This window comes from Salmo salar, chromosome ssa12 (assembly GCF_905237065.1).
Source record: "Salmo salar chromosome ssa12, Ssal_v3.1, whole genome shotgun sequence".
NCBI classification, from domain to species: domain Eukaryota; kingdom Metazoa; phylum Chordata; class Actinopteri; order Salmoniformes; family Salmonidae; genus Salmo; species Salmo salar.
The window spans coordinates 69629986-69652099 of NC_059453.1; the positions used below are offsets into that span (position 1 = coordinate 69629986).

General features: G+C 43.9%; 1 protein-coding gene across 15 annotated transcripts in view; it reads right to left on the reverse strand.

Annotated features, from left to right (window-relative positions):
- Positions 1-7147: 7147 nt before the first annotated feature.
- Positions 7148-22114, reverse strand: part of LOC106565700 (forkhead box protein P4) — a 221404-nt gene continuing 206437 nt past the window's right edge. For all 15 annotated transcript variants that reach the window (XM_045691703.1, XM_045691701.1, XM_045691699.1 and 12 more), the window contains 4 exons: positions 19831-19952; positions 15740-15806; positions 13252-13427; positions 7148-13122 (listed from right to left, as the gene is read on the reverse strand). In XM_045691703.1, coding sequence (XP_045547659.1) covers positions 12966-13122; positions 13252-13427; positions 15740-15806; positions 19831-19952 — 522 coding nt within the window. In that variant the 3' untranslated portion in view covers positions 7148-12965. The remainder of the gene's footprint in view (positions 13123-13251; positions 13428-15739; positions 15807-19830; positions 19953-22114) is intronic.

Genomic DNA, 22114 nt, shown 5'->3' on the forward strand with positions numbered 1-22114 from the left:
CGGGCATGGGCCCAGAGGCTTCAGCCCTGTAAACTCCTGCATTATTCCGGCCCTGCTTTTCAGTACGTTTATATGCATACTAATAATTGGATATTAAACTGATTATGGTATGGCACTAGTCATGTAAACACTTTACTCTGCTTATGTTAATTGGTGTAATCAAAGTAAGCATACACCGATTAAAACCTGTTTTTCTGAGCAATGTTTTGAATTATTAGGACGTTTAAACAGCTTAATCAGCGTTCCAGCGGTGTATTTGATCTACACATGTGCCAGCACCGGTAGTACATGCCTGGTAGTGCACGCCTGGTAGTGCACGCCTGGTAGTGCACTTCTGGTAGTGCACGCCTGGTAGTGCACGCCTGGTAGTGCACGCCTGGTAGTGCACTTCTGGTAGTGCACGCCTGGTAGTGCACGCCTGGTAGTGCACGTCTGGTAGTGCACGCCTGGTAGTGCACGTCTGGTAGTGCAAGCCTCCCTCTTATACTTGTGTGAATCTGTGAAGAATCAAATATGATTCACAAAAATAACATGGTTGCTGTATTCATCAAAGTCCCATCAGGTCTGATTTCAGATGTCCATGGAAACAGGATTATTAGGAAGTCGGTCTTCTTGCAAAGCATGTACATTTTTAAATTGAACTATTATATGAATCTGACTATTCATAATAGTCCTATTATTGTGTGCATGTAAATAACCATATTCAATGTCCCTGTATTATCCTACTGATGTTTTTAGGTCATAGGCTACTCTGAAAGACCATGACTTATGGAATGATAGGGTCTGCACAGTGCTAATGTAGTTCTTTAACCCAAAACTAAAGTATTGTGTAATTGGTCAGCTGCTCAATTATGCTTATGTATTCTGTCCACGAGAGATACTCAGTGCATACTCAACTGATCCAACAGAAGCCTTTACTATAGTAACGAGAGAGATACTCAGTGCATACTCAACTGATCCAACACAAGCCTTTACTATAGTAACGAGAGAGATACACAGTGCATACTCAACTGATCCAACACAAGCCTTTACTATAGTAACGAGAGAGATACTCAGTGCATACTCAACTGATCCAACACAAGCCTTTACTATAGTAACGAGAGAGATACTCAGTGCATACTCAACTGATCCAACACAAGCCTTTACTATAGTAACGAGAGAGATACACAGTGCATACTCAACTGATCCAACACAAGCCTTTACTATAGTAACGAGAGAGATACTCAGTGCATACTCAACTGATCCAACACAAGCCTTTACTATAGTAACGAGAGAGATACTCAGTGCATACTCAACTGATCCAACACAAGCCTTTACTATAGTAACGAGAGAGATACTCAGTGCATACTCAACTGATCCAACAGAAGCCTTTACTATAGTAACGAGAGAGATACTCAGTGCATACTCAACTGATCCAACACAAGCCTTTACTATAGTAACGAGAGAGATACTCAGTGCATACTCAACTGATCCAACAGAAGCCTTTACTATAGTAACGAGAGAGATACTCAGTGCATACTCAACTGATCCAACACAAGCCTTTACTATAGTAACGAGAGAGATACACAGTGCATACTCAACTGATCCAACACAAGCCTTTACTATAGTAACGAGAGAGATACTCAGTGCATACTCAACTGATCCAACACAAGCCTTTACTATAGTAACGAGAGAGATACTCAGTGCATACTCAACTGATCCAACACAAGCCTTTACTATAGTAACGAGAGAGATACTCAGTGCATACTCAACTGATCCAACAGTTTAGTATAGTAACGAGAGAATGTTTGAGAGCTGCCAAACATCAGTTGGGTCCACACTGTCTGGTTACTGGCCCACAACAGGGTGTGTTTAACTCTATTATCACACTCCTCTCTGGTCTGCACCACATGATTGGGGCCAGGAGTAGCCAAATATGTCACTGGCCCGAAAAATTCCACACCTCTGCCTTCTCCGATCAAATCACTTTCCAGTGGATGAAACATAAAACACAGCACAGGAAGCTGCTACCCGGCATGCAGCTAAACAGATATAGGATCAGACTACTTGTTAAACTATTACACCAGGTTAGCCTAGATAGGGTCTGGGCTCTTGGCAGTATGCTCAAATGTTGGACTAGCCACATGTCCATGCAGCTTATATACTGTACTATACTACCCTGGGGAAAACTTTCCCATATATTTGGGATGGAAGCCTGCAGATTTCTCCTAATGCATATAACTGGGTCTACACAACAGTGGTCAATGGACTCAGCTCAACTTTAAACAACATGAGGTATGGAAAGGTCTAGCAAACAGGTTTTGGAGTACAGTATTGCTCTAAAGATTGAGTATTTACACCATGAAAGCCAGTTGTTCTCATCTAGTGGCTAACGCCTGGAGGAAGTCTTATTTTTTAGCACTACAAATAACACAGGAAAATGCAACACAACATACGCAATACAACACACTGACCTCCAGCAGACAGGGAGAGGGCAAGGTAAAGAGGGAGCCAGTGGAAGGGTGTATTAGGGAAGGAAGGGAAAGGAACTAGAGAGGGAGAGAGAAAGAGAGTGACTGTGCAAGAATTAGAAGAGGAGGTCAGGTTAAAAGTGAGAATTTGGTAGAGCTAAAGGTGTTGGCAATACTGTGTGTGTGTGTCTGTGTGTGTGCGAGACTTTGACCACCGCTACGTGCTGCAGATATCTGCAGGGAGGTTTTGGGGAGTATTATTTTAAACTTTTGACGTTGATTGTTTTCAATGGGTTTGAATAGTCTGGCGTCACTGGGGAGAGGAGAGTGGGAGAAAGAGAGGAGAGAGGGAGGAGGGTGAAAATGTGGTTCCAATCACTCACAAAGATGCTTTTGTTCTACGGCTGAGGCCCTCACTCTCTTAGTGAGCCCTCAGGAGCCTGCAGACTGGAGCTCTCCTCTCATCACAGGCCTTATTATACTGAAGATGACTGCACTTCCAGTTCCAGTTTGGGTGGCTGCTACAGCATGGACCTGGGAGGGGGCATTTATTACAACTAGCTGCAAACTGGGTGACATAAGGTGACATTTAGCTGACATAGGGTGACATTTAGGTGATATAGGGTGACATTTAGGTGACATAGGGTGACATTTAGGTGATATAAGGTGACATTTAGGTGACATAGGGTGATATAGGGTGACATTTAGGTGACATAAGGTGACAGGTGATATAGGCTGACATTTAGGTGACATAGGGTGACATTTAGGTGACATAGGGTGACATTTAGGTGATATAGTGTGACATTTAAGTGACATAGGGTGACATTTTGATAGCACAAAAATGCTTCTTAAATTATCTTAATACCAATTGTATCCAACATGAGTATATTTAAAACCATTATTCCATTAGCATACTTTATTGGTATGTTTGTGTGTATGTCACGCTTTTTGTCCTGACCACAGAGTGAGAGCACAGTAGGCCTCTTCTCTTCATTTAACCCAACCAAACCGATCCAAGCCGAGGAAAGTAACCAAAATAGCTGTCGTGTTTTGTTTAGAGTGAGTCAACATACAGGAGAGCAAAAACACACACACACACACACACACACACACACACACACACACACACACACACACACACACACACACACACACACACACACACACACACACACACACACACACACACACACACAGAGAGAGAGAGAGAGGCAGCGAGAGGTCTCTGTACAGTATGAGCTGGACTCAGAAGGTCTCCCTGGACCTCAGTGTTTCAGTGTTCCTCTCAGAGCTACAGCTAACAGCTAGCCAAGACCCTGCCAGAGGGGCTTTATCCTCTTCCTCTAACACACATGCCTTCACACACACTCATATGCATGTACCGCGTACACACACATGCGAACCAGCATGAATGCAAAAATACATGCTCACATACACATACACACCTGTTACATAAGCACAGAAATTCACAAGCCAATAGAATGCACACAGACACATAAACTCCAACTCTAAAGAGCCTAGGTTTGTACAGTACTTCTCTCCAGATAATAATAAGAAATAGTTTAATATAAATTAGTTTCACGTCTAAGCCAAACAATACTGAACCAAGTATGAGATGTCTGTGTGTTGCCCCTGCACCTTGGCTCACCTTGTGTACAGTACAGAGTTTCTATTTAGTATGCATACGGCAGGGTATGTTTGTGCGTCTTTAGTATGCATATGACAGGGTCTCTCCCAAACCAAACGTTACAGGGATTTAAGCGCCAAGAACGCATTTCCTCCCTCGTGACTAACAGAACAGTTCACAAAAAGCACCAGATTAAATAAAGTTTCAACTTTCCAAAAACATTGAACAGTATAAAAAAAAGTCCCTGTGGCAACAGATCCACAGTGGCGCGCCGAGGTTTACAGATAAGCTTAAGGGCATGTTTCAAACCGTGAGGAGAGGGAGATGGGGAAGAAGGGGAAAGGTAGTGAAAGAAAGAGGTGGAGAATGAAGGAGGAAGAGAAGAGGGGGTTAAGAGAAGGGGGAGAGAGATAGAGAAAGGAAAGGAACCTGATCTCTCTCAGCTGGGCTGGAATAACACACCTCCACCCAGTGGCTGTCTGAGTCTGTCAGGGGTGAGAGAGTTCTGACACACATACACATACACACACGCGTGCGCGCGCGCACACACACACACACACACACACACACACACACACACACACACACACACACACACACACACACACACACACACACACACACACACACACACACACACACACACACACACACACACACACACACACACACACACACACACACGCACAGTAATTGGGTCTGAATGTATCTGTGTTGTGAGTTGCTTCTGACTAACACAGCATATTTGGAGCCACAATGAAACATTGTAACTAAAAGGAACCTCTTACTATGTTTAGATCCTTGGTCTGATCTAAACGTTCTACTGTATGTGTTATAGATCATCCTTGGTCTGATCTAAACGTTCTACTGTATGTGTTATAGATCATCCTTGGTCTGATCTAAACGTTCTACTGTATGTGTTATAGATCATCCTTGGTCTGATCTAAACGTTCTACTGTATGTGTTATAGATCATCCTTGGTCTGATCTAAACGTTCTACTGTATGTGTTATAGATCATCCTTGGTCTGATCTAAACGTTCTACTGTATGTGTTATAGATCATCCTTGGTCTGATCTAAACGTTCTACTGTATGTGTTATAGATCATCCTTGGTCTGATCTAAACGTTCTACTGTATGTGTTATAGATCATCCTTGGTCTGATCTAAACGTTCTACTGTATGTGTTATAGATCATCCTTGGTCTGATCTAAACGTTCTACTGTATGTGTTATAGATCATCCTTGGTCTGATCTAAACGTTCTACTGTATGTGTTATAGATCATCCTTGGTCTGATCTAAACGTTCTACTGTATGTTTTTTGTATGTGATTTGATATGTGATCTTTAAAATAGTATTACGTGTCCATTTCAATTTTCCCTCAGGAACAATAAAGTTGATTTTAAATTATCTCTCAATCATATCTTGGCTGTGTACGGTTAAAGGATCCACTGATAGGAAAACAAAAGACCTACACCCAATGGCTTTCACCAATCCAACCTGGTCAGATCAGTGATTACCAGATCAGTGATTACCAGATCAGCGGTCAAGGAAGGAAGAAAGGAAGGGAAGAGTGAAGGAAGAATTTAGTATGTGAACAGGCCCAGTGTCCTCCAGGCTGTGTGTCTACTAGGAAAGAAGAAAGGAAGGAATCATGTCAACAGTATGTGAACAGGCCCAGTGTCCTTCAGGCTGTGTGTCTACTAGGAAGGAAGAAAGGAAGGAATCATGTCAACAGTATGTGAACAGGCCCAGTGTCCTTCAGGCTGTGTGTCTACTAGGAAGGAAGAAAGGAAGGAATCATGTCAACAGTATGTGAACAGGCACAGTGTCCTTCAGGCTGTGTGTCTACTAGGAAGGAAGAAAGGAAGGAATCATGTCAACAGTATGTGAACAGGCCCAGTGTCCTTCAGGCTGTGTGTCTACTAGGAAGGAAGAAAGGAAGGAATCATGTCAACAGTATGTGAACAGGCACAGTGTCCTTCAGGCTGTGTGTCTACTAGGAAGGAAGAAAGGAAGGAATCATGTCAACAGTATGTGAACAGGCCCAGTGTCCTTCAGGCTGCATGTTTAGAAGCAGTTGCTTCTGTTGTCTGGTTTGTTTACCCCTCCTGGTGGCCACACACTGTATCACAGCAACAGCTGCTGACCGACTCACTCAAGAAGACCGAGTATCAGCTTACCCTTCCCAAACCCTAACCTTGACCATTAGGGCGGAAACACAAAACTGGATAAGGGTCAGGAGAGAGAAGGCTGAGGACTTCCTCACTGTGATATTAGAGCATGTAGACACAAACTACTGATAAATGAGCACTACAACTGAGGGGAAAACAAGGTGAGCACTACGTCATGCAGTCAAAGTGCTGAATATGATTTGATACATGTCATCAGCTAAATGAGAGACTGGTAGAGGATGGAATGTCTCTCAGCAGACAGACTCCATACTAGTCCAGATGGTTCCCTTGACACACACACCACACACTAACTGAGCCCTGCTCTCACACTCTGCCCCTTTGCCTCAATAATGATGGGGTGATGAGTGAGTCCACCTACAGTATGTGCTGTGTGGGTGTGTGTGTATTGTGTGTGTGTGCTCCTTGCCAGAGCCAGTGTTTGTTCTGAGGCCTCGCCCTGCCTGCCACTCTGATTCAGAGCACATTTCCCTCCTTTCTCCCTCTCTTCTTCTCTCCCTCTCTTATACACACAATGGAAGTCTTTCTAAAACTCTGTAAGTGTGAAACGTTGGTGAGCTGGGGAGAAAGAGTAGTGCAGGAGTTGAGAGAGGGAGTAGTGGACACAGCTATGGTGTAGGCAGCTGTATAGTATGAGGTAGGCACTTGCTTGAACTATGGCTCCATCCCTTTACCTCTAGGATGAATCTGTATGTGCGCGCGTGTGTGTGTGTGTGTGTGTGTGTGTGTGTGTGTGTGTGTGTGTGTGTGTGTGTGTGTGTGTGTGTGTGTGTGTGTGTGTGTGTGTGTGTGTGTGTGTGTGTGTGTGTGTGTGTGTGTGTGTACGTAAGGGCAGTCTCCTTCCACCTAGCCAGATAAAGAACATCACGCTGACACAGTCAGACAGTGTAATAAGTATTTTATTGCATTTTATAATGCCATTGTCAATAATTAGTACAGATTACATGCAACTAGACCTACTGTACAGCTGTTTTATTGTCTGCATGGACAGACACAAGAAGATTCAGGTTACAAATACACAGATATATGTGTGTGTTTTATACAGCATGAGGAAAGGGGCAGTGACTGGCATTACACCCAGGGAAGGGTGAAAGGGCAAAGGTCTCGGTGGCAGTTGCCTTTTTTTAAACCTCTTTTAGACCGTCTGAAAAACCACCAGCTCCTACTGTACCCCTTCGCCTGGGTCACACTTACAAAGTAAACAAACAGAATGAAATAAAAAGATAAAAGAGAGGTAAACAGGTAAACTGAAACTAAGTAACGTTACAGAGAGTCACTGCTGAAAATGTACACACATTCCTAAGATACAACCAGAGGACAGCTGAAGTGGTAGTTCCATTTTTCTGGGCCGTGAAGTTAATAATACCATCGGGCAACACCCCTTTAAGACCTCTTCTCCTCGACATGACACCTCAGAGCTGTCCAATCATAGAGCGGGGGCGGGCCCAAGTAGGACCCCGGAGTCACTAATGATCCAATAGGAAGAGTGCTCGTCTGAGAGATGATAGTGATTGGGATAGCGTAGAATGGTTTGAGGTATGGGAAGTAGCTTGTGGTATATTACATTGCTAATACAGGACCTTCACCTTGGTGTTGCTCTAGAGCATTGCCTAGGGTTGGTTTGGTTACGGTTGTGGTAGTCTGTTAGCTGATGTGCCACGGCCACTCACAAAACCTTCGGTGCATGACTGAAGATGAACTGCATTTCTGAAAGCCATTAGAATGTGTGTGTGTCGGTGTGTTTGGGAATACAAGAAAACAAAGATTCTGATTGGACAAACGTCACCAGGTGTGTGACTCAGGGCCACGCCCAGTTGCCCTGTGGAGTGATTGACAGCTGTGAGGCTTAAAGGTCATCAGGAATGACTGGGGTCAGGGATCAGAGGACACATATTGGCACCTTAAGGACCAAAAACGTCACCTCAACATTGCTTCATCTTCAAAAGCAACATATTTTCTTCAATTATTTTTCTCTCTTTTTTCTGAGGTTTTGGTCCTGTCTTAGAGAAAAGTCCTTCTGAGGTATCATCAATACATAATGAAGTCAACTTTTTACATTGTTTTCAGTAAGTTTTTCTTTTTCTTTCCTTAAAAATGCATAAATGCAGTACAGAGACAAAAGTATCAAAATAGACCTAGCTAAGATAAATATACAAACAGGTGTTACCTAAACCACTTATCTAACTTTAATTATTTAATTTTTTAGAGATAATACACTTAAAAAATCATCGTCCCAGACGTTTTTATGAAGAAAACTGAAAAAAAGGACAAAACAAAAACTATTAAACCCAGATACCTGCAGCACTTAATATGATAAAATACATAGACTTCAGCATTAGCAATACAGTATAGGAATCAGAGCTGGAAGCTTTACAATAGCTAAACAGGTGCAGAAAATGAACACAACAGAAAATCAAAAAGACATAATGGGAAAGAATGCCCTCGAGAGTTAAGCCAAGCGTTAATATACAATAATACATCATAACAGCCAAGGAAGGAACAGAACCGTCTATGGCGATCTGTCAACACCATCAACCAATGTCAATCTACATCTTTATAAAACAGCGTGGTTTACAGGTGTACCTTAAAGCACGATAATTCAAAGATCATTTATATTTACTGAATGCAGCAGTTCCTCATTCATGACAGTTTGGATCATAACAATAATAATAGCAGTAATGAGAAATTCCTTTGTAAGCGTGTGTTATTATTGCCGTCTCCCAGCGAGTGGCGATTGAGGGTGTACAGTGTACAGTAAGCTCTGTGTTTGTCTTTGGATAGTATCTTTAGTTACTCAGAGCCTCTCCTCAGCTGTCTGAACCACAGGGGCCACCAGGGGCCCGGCTCCTAGTGACAGCGGCCACTATTCACCATGAGGGGACAGCTCCATGTCACAGGGATTATACTCCCAGCTCTGACTGGTACTCAGGGCCCTTTGGATTGAACTCAGACTGTAAGAGCGTGTGTCTTTTATCGCTGCCATCTTACAGCCCTTTTCTGCATTAATGTGAAGTGCAGGCCACTGGCGTGTGGCGGGCACTAGTGTGTGTGTGGCCCACTGGCGGGTGCCGGGCACTGATATATTCTGCCCCTCCTCCCTCCTGACAATCAGCTTCCTGCCCCATTGAGTCGCCGCTAACGACCGGACTATCATTGGCTGCCGGCAAAGCCTGCTCATCAATATGCGTGATATACAATTAGAGCGCCCAATTAAGAGGCTGTTCACGGAGCCATATGCTAATGAAGCACAGAGACAGCCAATAATACCCAGCTGAGAGCAGACCTTTTAAACCACTTCACTCTTAGGAGAACGCCTCGGTTCTCTGTGGTTTTAGGAGAGGTAGTCATCTTTAACGGGATGCAACGTCGTTGTAACGTCTCTTTGTTTTTGCGCTCACGCTCGTGAATTTGGAGTCCAGATAGCAAGACAAGCTTTTTCAGCCCCACAAAATGTGTAGTAACAGTAAGCTGTGTTTTGGTATATTTCACTATTATTATTGAGGAAGAATGGGAAAAAAACGGAAATATTTAGGGTCTCCAGTCTCCCATTTGCTTTTATTGTGTGAACCATTTTGAAAAGGAGGTAGTGTTATTTTTGGTTTTTACTCTCGTTTCAAGGTGTCCCTCTCCCACTTTGTTTGTTATAAAACAATCTGATGACGTGAAGCATCATAACCCTGCTTCGACAGGAGACAGTGCTGTTTTACACAGGAAGTCAATACAAAGACTCCTCTATTTAAAAAAGAAAGCAAATGGTCTGAAGTGAAGAGTTGATTTGACAAAACTCTTCCCCGAATGTTGTTTTAGAGAAAAATACATAAGTTGACATGTCCCTTGGTGTGTTCCTTTTACATATGCATGATTTTGTCGTTTGTCAGTTGTTTGCTGTAAATATCACAAGTGGTCATAATGGTATGTCTGTTCTGAATAGCCCTCCCTACCTGTCCATTGATGTGATGTTTGGGATGACAGCTTCAAACTGTCTTTATCACAACTACTCACAGCACATCTGAGACTGGGGATATGAATGTGTTTCTATAGCAATGTGAGAGCATGAAGACAATATAGGAGTGAACAATTATCATTGTTCCTATGTATTATAACACTTGTCCTTTTTGGTATTTGTTAAACTGTTGTGTCTGGAGGAGTATACTGTAGGTGAGCACTACAGAAGGTACAGTAAGTAAACGGTTCATGGCTAAACGGTTCACGGCTAGACAATTGGACTTTGTTATTCAGTCTAACTGGTACCGGGTCAAGAAGATAACATTCTGCTGCATAGCACGAAGGGATGTTTGAATTTATAGTGTTGAGTTTCACAATGAAAGCATTGTTTTGGTTGAGGAAATTAATCCAAACATGCATTATTGCAGTGCAATAACAATGTCTTTCTTTGGCCCGGTATCCCAGTTAATAGACAACTGACAACAGCCCACAGTTAGTTTTTTTGCTGGCTTCTAGTGTCACATAAAGGGATATAAATGTTGTGTTCAAGTGCCTTATGAGGGTAAGATAATTATTTGCCATCTTTAACTGTAAAGTCCATCTTAGGCCTGCCCACAGCGGAGCCTCTCTTAGGGTTGTGTTTGAAACACAGGTAGCCTGAGCATGGAGAGATACACATTTAAATCTGAAGCGCTTTCTTTCTTTATCGAAGGAATTGCAAGAGGTTGTTTGTTAATACTGTTTTTGGACTTCTACCATAGCATACCTAATGTGAGTCGTCATTCGCACCAGTTAACACGTATGTAAAAAGCTTTTAACATCACCAAATTCTATTCTGCATTTTATACTTTGGTTTTTGGAATGGTCAGTACTGTCATGAACAAATTCAATGCAAGAGTTACGATAATACAATGATAACTTAGATTTCAGGTGTTGGTTGTCTTTTGGCCAGTTCTTTAGAGGAAAAACTCAAAAAGGGGAAAAATAAACTACAGGGTTTTTGGTTTTCTACACATTTCTTTGGTTACCTGTAACAAAAATAAAATGGGAAAAAAGCAGAAAATACATTAAAATAATTTGTTTAAATTTGGTATGGCACTGCAGAGAAGGTAATGCTTTTATGCTCACTGAAAACAAAAGATTTGTAATCTCACGTGCTATTCCTTTAGTCCAACTCACACAGTGAATTGCAGATAGCTTCTATACAGTAACTATAGTAACAATAGAACTTTGAACTGAAACTGAGTTGCCACATTTTGGTGTCCCGCAGAAAGAATTCCCCTTATTTCTTTAACATTTTGGACACAGTTCCAGATGGAACCTTTGTGGGATGAGGTATTCTCTGACCGTAATAATATATTTTTTAAAGCATTGCTTTGTATCACAGCTGATGTTTCTCAACTAACTACGAGAAGATAAAATAAAAAGGAATGAGTTGAAAAGGAATAATAAAAATGTATGATAAACTGTGGGGATAATGAGTGAGTGTTCTCAGGAGCTGAGGCCCCAGATCCTAAAGGCTATTCTCAATCTCCTGCCATCTAACCTGGCACACCCAGACACACAGAAAGGTATTCAGCATAGGGTGGGGTGGGTATGGGTATTTTTGGAACAACGCTTTCTTTGCTGACAATACTAGTATAGAATGGTGTGAACCAGCAGAGTCAATAAAAACAAAAAACTACAAAATACACTTTGAAACAGAATTATATCACCATGGAAATATAAAAATAAACAAAGAAACCATCAAATAAAAAAGATGTGAAAAAGATACCACTTTTTGGATGTAACATTTTTCATATTCCATAATCCTCAACCATTTTATTAAGATATCGCTGTGTGGATGCTCCCTCCCTCCCTCTCTCATCCCTCTCTTTCTCTCTCTCTCTCATGGTCTGGGGCCCATCACTCTATCTCGCATGAAGAAGGAGTTATGCAACAAAGGGTGCTCTTCCTGAAATCTGTTTTGTGGGGATGGGGGATTTCTTCTTTCTGTGTTTGGCATAAGGAGGAGAGAGAGTCTTGTCTGGCTTGGGCAGAGAATGGGTAGAGAGTGGGCATAGGGCAGAGTCCTGCCATCCAGTCTCAGTCTCACCTATGGATCACTGACTGGCTTGTACGCTTGGTTTCTGATGTGTGAGCAGATGTGGGGTAATCTTTGAGAAAACTACAACTGTCTTTCCTTCTCTCTCAGTTAACAGAAGAAAATAAAAATCAACTGACAGGATCAGAGGAGAAGTATACACATCCTGGTGACTGTTCCAAAATATATATATACATGATCTGGTGTGTGTGTGTCTCTACACTCTCCCTCACACACACCTGTATGTATATTTAAGTGGTGTGAACATCAAACTACCAGCACTAAAGGACTGTAGGGTGGATAGACCATCTGTCACAATCAGCAGGGAGAGGAGGACAGAGGAGAAGAGAAGAGGAGACCTCCATATCACCACTGAGAGCTGTCTCTCTGGCAATACGCTGCTCATAGGGTGGGGGAGGAGGGAGGGGGTGAAAACGTATGGGGATAAAGCAATGCTCCAGAGTGTTATTTTTGCATCGGTACATAACGGAGGTCTAACCCTGTTTGAAGTTTCTCATTGTTGTTGGTTTCTTGCTCTAAAAAAAATCCTACGTTTTTTTTATTTTAACTCTCTATATGTTCTGTTTTATGTGTCATAATTTCTCTTCCCTCCCATGGAGGGGGCGGGATTAAACCTCAAAGACCCGCCCACTGGTTCAGCTCTTCCAATCCTACTCCAGCTCGTCGGTTGGAAGCTCATCCTCCAAATCTCGGTCATCCCGATCGCTAGGCAATGCCATGTTGCCATGAGTGATAGTTGCCATGAGCGACACGGAGCGTCTGTCCTCCTCAACCTCAGTGGGCTCCTCCTTCACATGGACCTGGTGTCTGAGAGACAGAGGGATGAGTTAGAAAGGGGGAGAGACAGCGAGAGAGAGAGAGAGAGAGAGAGAGAGAGAGAGAGAGAGACACATTCGAGAGGGAGAGAAAGAGGGTGTGTGAGTGTGTGTGTCTTACCCATACTGCTGTGGGCTGAGTGTAGGGCTGCAGCTACCATTGCTGTTGACCTGTTCCACAGTGGAGCTGACGTCATTGTGACCCATCCCGTGTAGCATGTTGAGGCTGGCAGCAGAGGAGGGGTTAACCAGGCCCTGGCTGTTCAGCAGAGTCAGACTGCTCTCTGCAAGGGCCGCCTAACACACACAGACACACACACAGACAGAAACACACAGGTTTACATTACAATAACCATTGTTTACAATGGTACTTCATTTAAAAGACACTCACACACATCCAAATAGACTTCAAGTACTTATGGATCCACAAATACACTTTGTTAGTATGAAGGACTCATAGATTTATGAGGCAATAGAGATGCTTAGACTGGTGAGTCCTGTTGAGATCTTGCTGATACTGAGTAATGCTGAAGACTAGAGCAAGGCAGGGTGACTACATTTTCAGGTTAACCCCTTACAACCACTAGGGGGCTCCTGAACTCTACACTTCACTGCTCAAGGGTTTAATGGTACAGTATGTGCAGGCTTGTCGGTGTGTGTGTGTGTGTGGAGTCGGGGTGGGTTAGGGGGGCAGAGAGAGATGTGCTGGTTGGTTTGAGTCGGGGTGGGTTAGGGGGGTAGAGAGAGATGTGCTGGTTGGTTTGAGTCGGGTTGGGTTAGGGGGGTAGAGAGATGTGCTGGTTGGTTTGAGTCGGGGTGGGTTAGGGGGGTAGAGAGAGATGTGCTGGTTGGTTTGAGTCGGGGTGGGTTAGGGGGGTAGAGAGATATGCTGGTTGGTTTGAGTCGGGGTGGGTTAAGGGGGTAGAGAGAGATGTGTTGGTTGGTTTGAGTCGGGGTGGGTAAGGGGGGTAGAGAGATGTGCTGGTTGGTTTGAGTCGGGGTGGGTTAGGGGGGTAGAGAGAGATGTGTTGGTTGGTTTGAGTCGGGGTGGGTTAGGGGGTAGAGAGAGATGTGTTGGTTGGTTTGAGTCGGGGTGGGTTAGGGGTGTAGAGAGATGTGCTGGTTGGTTTGAGTCGGGGTGGGTTAGGGGGGTAGAGAGAGATGTGTTGGTTGGTTTGAGTCGGGGTGGGTTAGGGGGGTAGAGAGAGATGTGTTGGTTGGTTTGAGTCGGGGTGGGTTAGGGGGGTAGAGAGATGTGCTGGTTGGTTTGAGTCGGGGTGGGTTAGGGGGTAGAGAGAGATGTGTTGGTTGGTTTGAGTCGGGGTGGGTTAGGGGGTAGAGAGATGTGTTGGTTGGTTTGAGTCGGGGTGGGTTAGGGGGGTAGAGAGAGATATGCTGGTTGGTTTGAGTCGGGGTGGGTTAGGGGGGTAGAGAGAGATGTGTTGGTTGGTTTGAGTCGGGGTGGGTTAGGGGGGTAGAGAGAGATGTGTTGGTTGGTTTGAGTCGGGGTGGGTTAGGGGGTAGAGAGATGTGCTGGTTGGTTTGAGTCGGGGGTGGGTTAGGGGGTAGAGAGATGTGTTGGTTGGTTTGAGTCGGGGTGGGTTAGGGGGTAGAGAGATGTGTTGGTTGGTTTGAGTCGGGGTGGGTTAGGGGGTAGAGAGATATGCTGGTTGGTTTGAGTCGGGGTGGGTTAGGGGGTAGAGAGAGATGTGTTGGTTGGTTTGAGTCGGGGTGGGTTAGGGGGGTAGAGAGATGTGTTGGTTGGTTTGAGTCGGGGTGGGTTAGGGGGTAGAGAGAGATGTGCTGGTTGGTTTGAGTCGGGGTGGGTTAGGGGGGTAGAGAGATGTGTTGGTTGGTTTGAGTCGGGGTGGGTTAGGGGGTAGAGAGATGTGTTGGTTGGTTTGAGTCGGGGTGGGTTAGGGGGTAGAGAGAGATGTGTTGGTTGGTTTGAGTCGGGGTGGGTTAGGGGGGTAGAGAGAGATGTGTTGGTTGGTTTGAGTCGGGGTGGGTTAGGGGGGTAGAGAGATGTGCTGGTTGGTTTGAGTCGGGGTGGGTTAGGGGTGCAGAGAGAGATATGTTGGTTGGTTTGAGTCGGGGTGGGTTAGGGGGGTAGAGAGATATGTTGGTTGGTTTGAGTCGGGGTGGGTTAGGGGGGTAGAGAGAGATGTGTTGGTTGGTTCGCCCAGAGAGAGAGAGAGAGAGAGAGAGAGAGAGAGAGAGAGAGAGAGAGAGAGAGAGAGAGTGTGTGTGATAGGAATGATAGGAGTGGCACTGAAATTGATTTTCTAGGACAGGCACTAATTTTATTCAGTGACCTTAATTGACAAATACTTGATGCTATAAATCATCTGAGTCAAAGTCGGCTGGAGTAGAATGTTTGTGTGTGTGTGGGGAGGTGTGTGTCTGTACGTGTGAGAGTGTTAGGGCAGGTGTATGTGTCGTTAGGGAATGCACTAATTATAAGAGGAAATTGATATTAGTGCACTTGATTGTGACTGGCTATCGCACACGTGTCACTGTGACAACCCTCACCTGCGAACTAGGTGTGTGTGTGTGTGTGTGTGTGTGTGTGTGTGTGTGTGTGTGTGTGTGTGTGTGTATACACTAACCTGGTAGCTGGCGTTTAGGGAACCGAAGCCCAGGCCTGAAATCATATTCTTCACCAGAGTAGGACTCCTAGAGAGAGAAAGAGAGAGAGAAAGATATGGGGGAATGGAAATAAACCCATATTGAGTACATGTGTGCAGAAGAGTTGGTCCAGCCAAAAACAACTAACAAGTGTAACAAACGCACCTGCTACACACAGAAACATACACACATACTGTAAACAGATGCTCTACACACACACACATACACAGAAACATACACACATACTGTAAACAGATGCTCTACACACACACACATACACAGAAACATACACACATACTGTAAACAGATGCTCTACACACACACACATACACAGAAACATACACACATACTGTAAACAGATGCTCTACACACACACACATACACAGAAACATACACACATACTGTAAACAGATGCTCTACACACACACACACACACACACACACACACAGAAACATACACACATACTGTAAACAGATGCTCTACACACACACACACACACAGAAACATACACACATACTGTAAACAGATGCTCTACACACACACACATACACAGAAACATACACACATACTGTAAACAGATGCTCTACACACACACACACACACAGAAACATACACACATACTGTAAACAGATGCTCTACACACACACACATACACAGAAACATACACACATACTGTAAACAGATGCTCTACACACACACACATACACAGAAACATACACACATACTGTAAACAGATGCTCTACACACACACACATACACAGAAACATACACACATACTGTAAACAGATGCTCTACACACACACACACACACAGAAACATACACACATACTGTAAACAGATGCTCTACACACACACACATACACAGAAACATACACACATACTGTAAACAGATGCTCTACACACACACACATACACAGAAACATACACACATACTGTAAACAGATGCTCTACACACACACACACACACACACACACACACACACAGAAACATACACACATACTGTAAACAGATGCTCTACACACACACACATACACAGAAACATACACACATACTGTAAACAGATGCTCTACACACACACACATACACAGAAACATACACACATACTGTAAACAGATGCTCTACACACACACACATACACAGAAACATACACACATACTGTAAACAGATGCTCTACACACACACACATACACAGAAACATACACACATACTGTAAACAGATGCTCTACACACACACACATACACAGAAACATACACACATACTGTAAACAGATGCTCTACACACACACACACACACAGAAACATACACACATACTGTAAACAGATGCTCTACACACACACACATACACAGAAACATACACACATACTGTAAACAGATGCTCTACACACACACACATACACAGAAACATACACACATACTGTAAACAGATGCTCTACACACACACACATACACAGAAACATACACACATACTGTAAACAGATGCTCTACACACACACACATACACAGAAACATACACACATACTGTAAACAGATGCTCTACACACACACACATACACAGAAACATACACACATACTGTAAACAGATGCTCTACACACACACACATACACAGAAACATACACACATACTGTAAACAGATGCTCTACACACACACACATACACAGAAACATACACACATACTGTAAACAGATGCTCTACACACACACACATACACAGAAACATACACACACACTGTAAACAGATGCTCTACACACACACACATACACAGAAACATACACACATACTGTAAACAGATGCTCTACACACACACACACACACACACACACACACAGAAACATACACACATACTGTAAACAGATGCTCTACACACACACACACACACAGAAACATACACACATACTGTAAACAGATGCTCTACACACACACACACACACACACACACACACACACACACACACACACACACACACACACACACACACACACACACACACACACACACACACAGCCAGTGACTCCCAGTCTCTGATATCTGTTGTGCAGGCATGTTTATGTGTATGTGTGTGTGTTTGATTGTGTAATTTGTCCTGATTTCTCTGGAAGTTGTGCAGAAAGCTGTTGATACACTCTAACAAGCCTCTGTCCTCTGGGTGTTTGATTACACATGGTAACAAGCCTGCATCATACACAGCCGCACAGTAATGGTGTCCACAAATGGGAAATACATACACACACACACACACACACACACACACACACACACACATACACACACGCACGCACACATGCACGCACACTGTACAGTGCCTTCAGAAAGTATTCACACCCCTTTACTCTTTTCACATTTTGTTGTTACCGCCTGAATTTGAAATGGATTATATTGAGATTTTGTGTCACTGATCTACACACAATACCCCATAATGTCAAAGTAGAATGTTATTTTTTTTATTTTAGAAATTAATAAAACATTTAATGCTGAAATGTCTTGAGTCAATAAGTATTCAAGCCCTTTGTTATGGCAAGCCTAAAGAAGTTCAGGATAAGAAATGTGCTTATCATTTCTTGTTCAATAATAACATGATTTTTGAATAACTATCTCATCTCTTTACCCCAAACAGTCAAATAAAGGTTAAATTAAATAAAAAATACTATTATTTGTAAGGTCCCTCAATCGAGAAGTGAATTTTCAAGCACAGATTTAACCACAAAGACCAGGGGGGGTTTTCAATGCCTCGCAAAGAAGGGCACAGATTGGTAGAATAGAAGTAGACGATGAATATGCCTTTGAGCGGTGAAGTTATTAAATAGGCTTTGGGTGGTGTATCAATACACCCAGTCACTACAAAGATACAGGCGTCCTTCCTAGGAAGGAAACTGCTCAGGGATTTCACCATGAGGCCAATGATGATTTTAAACAGTTATAGAATGTAATGGTTGTGATATGAGAAAAACTGAGGATGGATCAAACATGCATCCTGTTTGCAATAAGGCACGTAAGTAATCCTACAAAAAAATGAACTTTTTGTCCTGAATAAAATCCAACACAACACATCACTGAGTACCACTGTACCACTCTTCATATTTTCAAGCATGGTGGTGGCTGCATCATGTTATGGGTATGCTTGTCATTGGCAAGGACTAGGGAATTCTTTAGAATAAAAATAAACTAAATACAGCTATAATCACAGGCAAAATGTGGAAGATGAGGAAGACCTGGTTCAGTCAGCTTTCCAACAGACACTGGGAGACGAATACCCCTTTCAGCATCTCAGTGCTCGAGGCGTCACTACAGACCCTGGTTCGATTCCAGGCTGTATCAACAGGCTGTGATTGGGAGTCACATAGGGTGGTGCACAATTGGCCCAGCGTCGTCTGGGTTTGGCCGGGGTAGGCTGTCATTGTAAATAAGAATTTGTTCTTAACTGACTTGCCTAGTCAAAATAAAAAATGAATAAATAAAATAAATAATATAAAACACAAGGCCAAATCTACACTGGAGTTGCTTACCAATACGACACTGAGTGGCCGAATTACAGTTTTGACTTAAATCTACTTGAAAATCTATGGAAAGACTTGAAAATGGGTGTCTAACAGTGATCAACAATCAACTTGACAGAGCTTGAAGAATGTTTAAAAGAATAATGGGAAAATATTGTTCAATCCAGGTGCGCAAAGCTCTTCGAGACTTACCCAAAAAGACTCACAGCTGTAATCACCACAAAAGGTGCTTCTACAAAGTATTGACTTAGGGGTGTGAATACTTATGTAAATCAGATATGTTTATTTATTTTTTAATATACATTTGCAAACATTTCTAAAAACATGTTTTCAGTTTATTATTATGGGGTATTGTGTGTAGATGGGTGAGAAAAAAACTATTTCATCTATTTTGAATTCAGGCTGTAACACAACAACATGTGGATTAAGTCAAGTTGTATGAATACTTTCTGAAGGCACTGCATGCATATCATCCATCAGAGCCAGGGCTGGCTGGCTGACTGGCTGGCTGGCTGGCTGGCTGGCTGGCTGGCTGGCTGGCTGGCTAGCTGATAAATGTGTGTGATGAGTTTGTACCCGGTCATCTTTGGTGGTCTTCTCTTTTGGTATTCCACTTCGTCCACCGTCCACACGGCCCCCTTCACGTTCTCTACCCTCACAAAACACTTATGCAGACTCAGGTTGTGGCGCACAGCATTCTGAACAGAGGAAAAGAAAGAGACGGAGAGAGGGAGATAGAGATAGAGAGAGGGGGAGTGAAGGAGATAAAGACCATCCAATTTGAAGAATAATTTGCTTTCATAAACACGCGGAATTCGTGCCTAAAAACAGCTATTTTCAGTTATACTGAAGAGAACCAAATACGACAAAAACCTGCTCAGACAAATAACAAATGACTCGTGGACACACACACACACACACACACACACACACACACACACACACACACACACACACACACACACACACACACACACACACACACTACAGAGAAAAACACTTTTGTCTGGGCGCGTGAAAAATAAGACAAGGATATGCATTCTCTCCCCTTTATTTATTTTTTTACATTTCTGTAATCAGCCACAATCCACCCAGCCCCACCCCCAGCCCCACCCCCAGCCCCACCCCCACACACACCACTATCTGTGGCTCACTCCCCTAGGGATAGTCTTCTCTTTTCATCTACTATTTGTAGTTTGTTCATGCCCAATTTCATTACCAATTTTAATTTGTCTATAATTAAATCCTGCATATTTTCTCTGACACGCTTTTTTTATCCATGAGGGAGGGACAGGCAAAGCGTGCATCACTCCTCACCGTAATTACACACACACACACACACACACACACACACACACACACACACACACACACACACACACACACACACACACACACACACACACACACACACACACGTAATTACACGAGCCATAATCAGCCCCAGACACCCCCCTCTCTCCTTCGAGTTGCGATGCTCAGTTTTGTAAATGAGTATGACCCCAATCTCAGCCCGCCACCCTTCCATCGCGGCTCCTCTGCTATTCATTGCTATTTGCATTTGGCTCCGTGATGAAAGCCTAATTCTCCCAGTTAAAACATTAGCAGTCATTTACAGCAGGTCACAGCACATGCACCCCCCCCCCCAACACAACACACCCTGGAGAGGAGAGGGGCGAGAGACAGAGAGAGAGAGACGTGTAGAGAGGAGCAGGGGTGAGTGTGGGAAAGGGGAGTTGAGGGGAGGGGACGGGGAGAAGGGATACAGGTGGAATAGAGGGCTAATGCTAGAGATAGTATTGGAGAAAGGTAAGGGTACAGTTAGGGGGAGGGGGTACAGAGGGGTAGGAATGAGACTGGGGGTGAGGAGAGGAGAGTAGGGCAGTTAGAGAAAAGGATGATGGGTAGGGACTTGTATCAAATGGGAGGTGCGTGTGTGTGTCACAGCGCCCACACAACAGACTGGTAGGTCTTACCTTTCAGCATACACCCCTTCAGTTATTGTCCTCAATGTGATATTAGAATGCTTAAAAGTACCATGTTGGCACCAGCAGTTCAAGACAGACTCTAAAATGATCTTATTGGATGAGCCTACATCCTGTTGAATGCGACCCTGCTCTCTACCCATAAAACAGAACCTTGGAGAAATGAAATCACATTCTGTTTAACTCTGACTGGACACCTCTCCCTCTCTGTTACTACTTCTCTCTTGCTCTCTCTCTCTCCCTCCCTCATCCCTCTCTCTCTCTCCCTCATCTCTCTCTCTCTCTACCTCATCTCTCTCTCTCTCCCTCCCGCATCCCTCTCTCTCTCTCTCCCTCATCTCTCTCTCTCTCTCTCCCTCATCTCTCTCTCTCTCCCTCCCGCATCCCTCTCTCTCTCTCTCCCTCATCTCTCTCGCTCTCTCTCTCTCTCTCTCTCTCCCTCATCTCTCTATCTCTCTCCCTCCCTCATGCCTCTCTCTCTCTCCCTCCCTCATCCCTCTCTCTCCCTCATCCCTCTCTCTCTCCCTCCCGCATCCCTCTCTCTCTCTCTCCCTCATCTCTCTCTCTCTCTCTCTCTCCCTCATCCCTCTCTCTCTCTCCGTCCCTCATCCCTCTCTCTCTCTCTCCCTCCCTCATCCCTCTCCCTCCCTCATCCCTCTCTCTCTCCCTCCCTCATCCCTCTCTCTCTCTCCCTCCCTCATCCCCTCTCTCTCTCCCTCCCTCATCCCTCTCTCTCTCTCCCTCCCTCATCCCTCTCTCTCTCCCTCCCTCATCCCTCTCTCTCTCCCTGCCTCATCCCCTCTCTCTCTCTCCCTCCCTCATCCCTCTCTCTCCTGCCCTCATCCCTCTCTCTCTCCCTCCCTCATCCCTCTCTC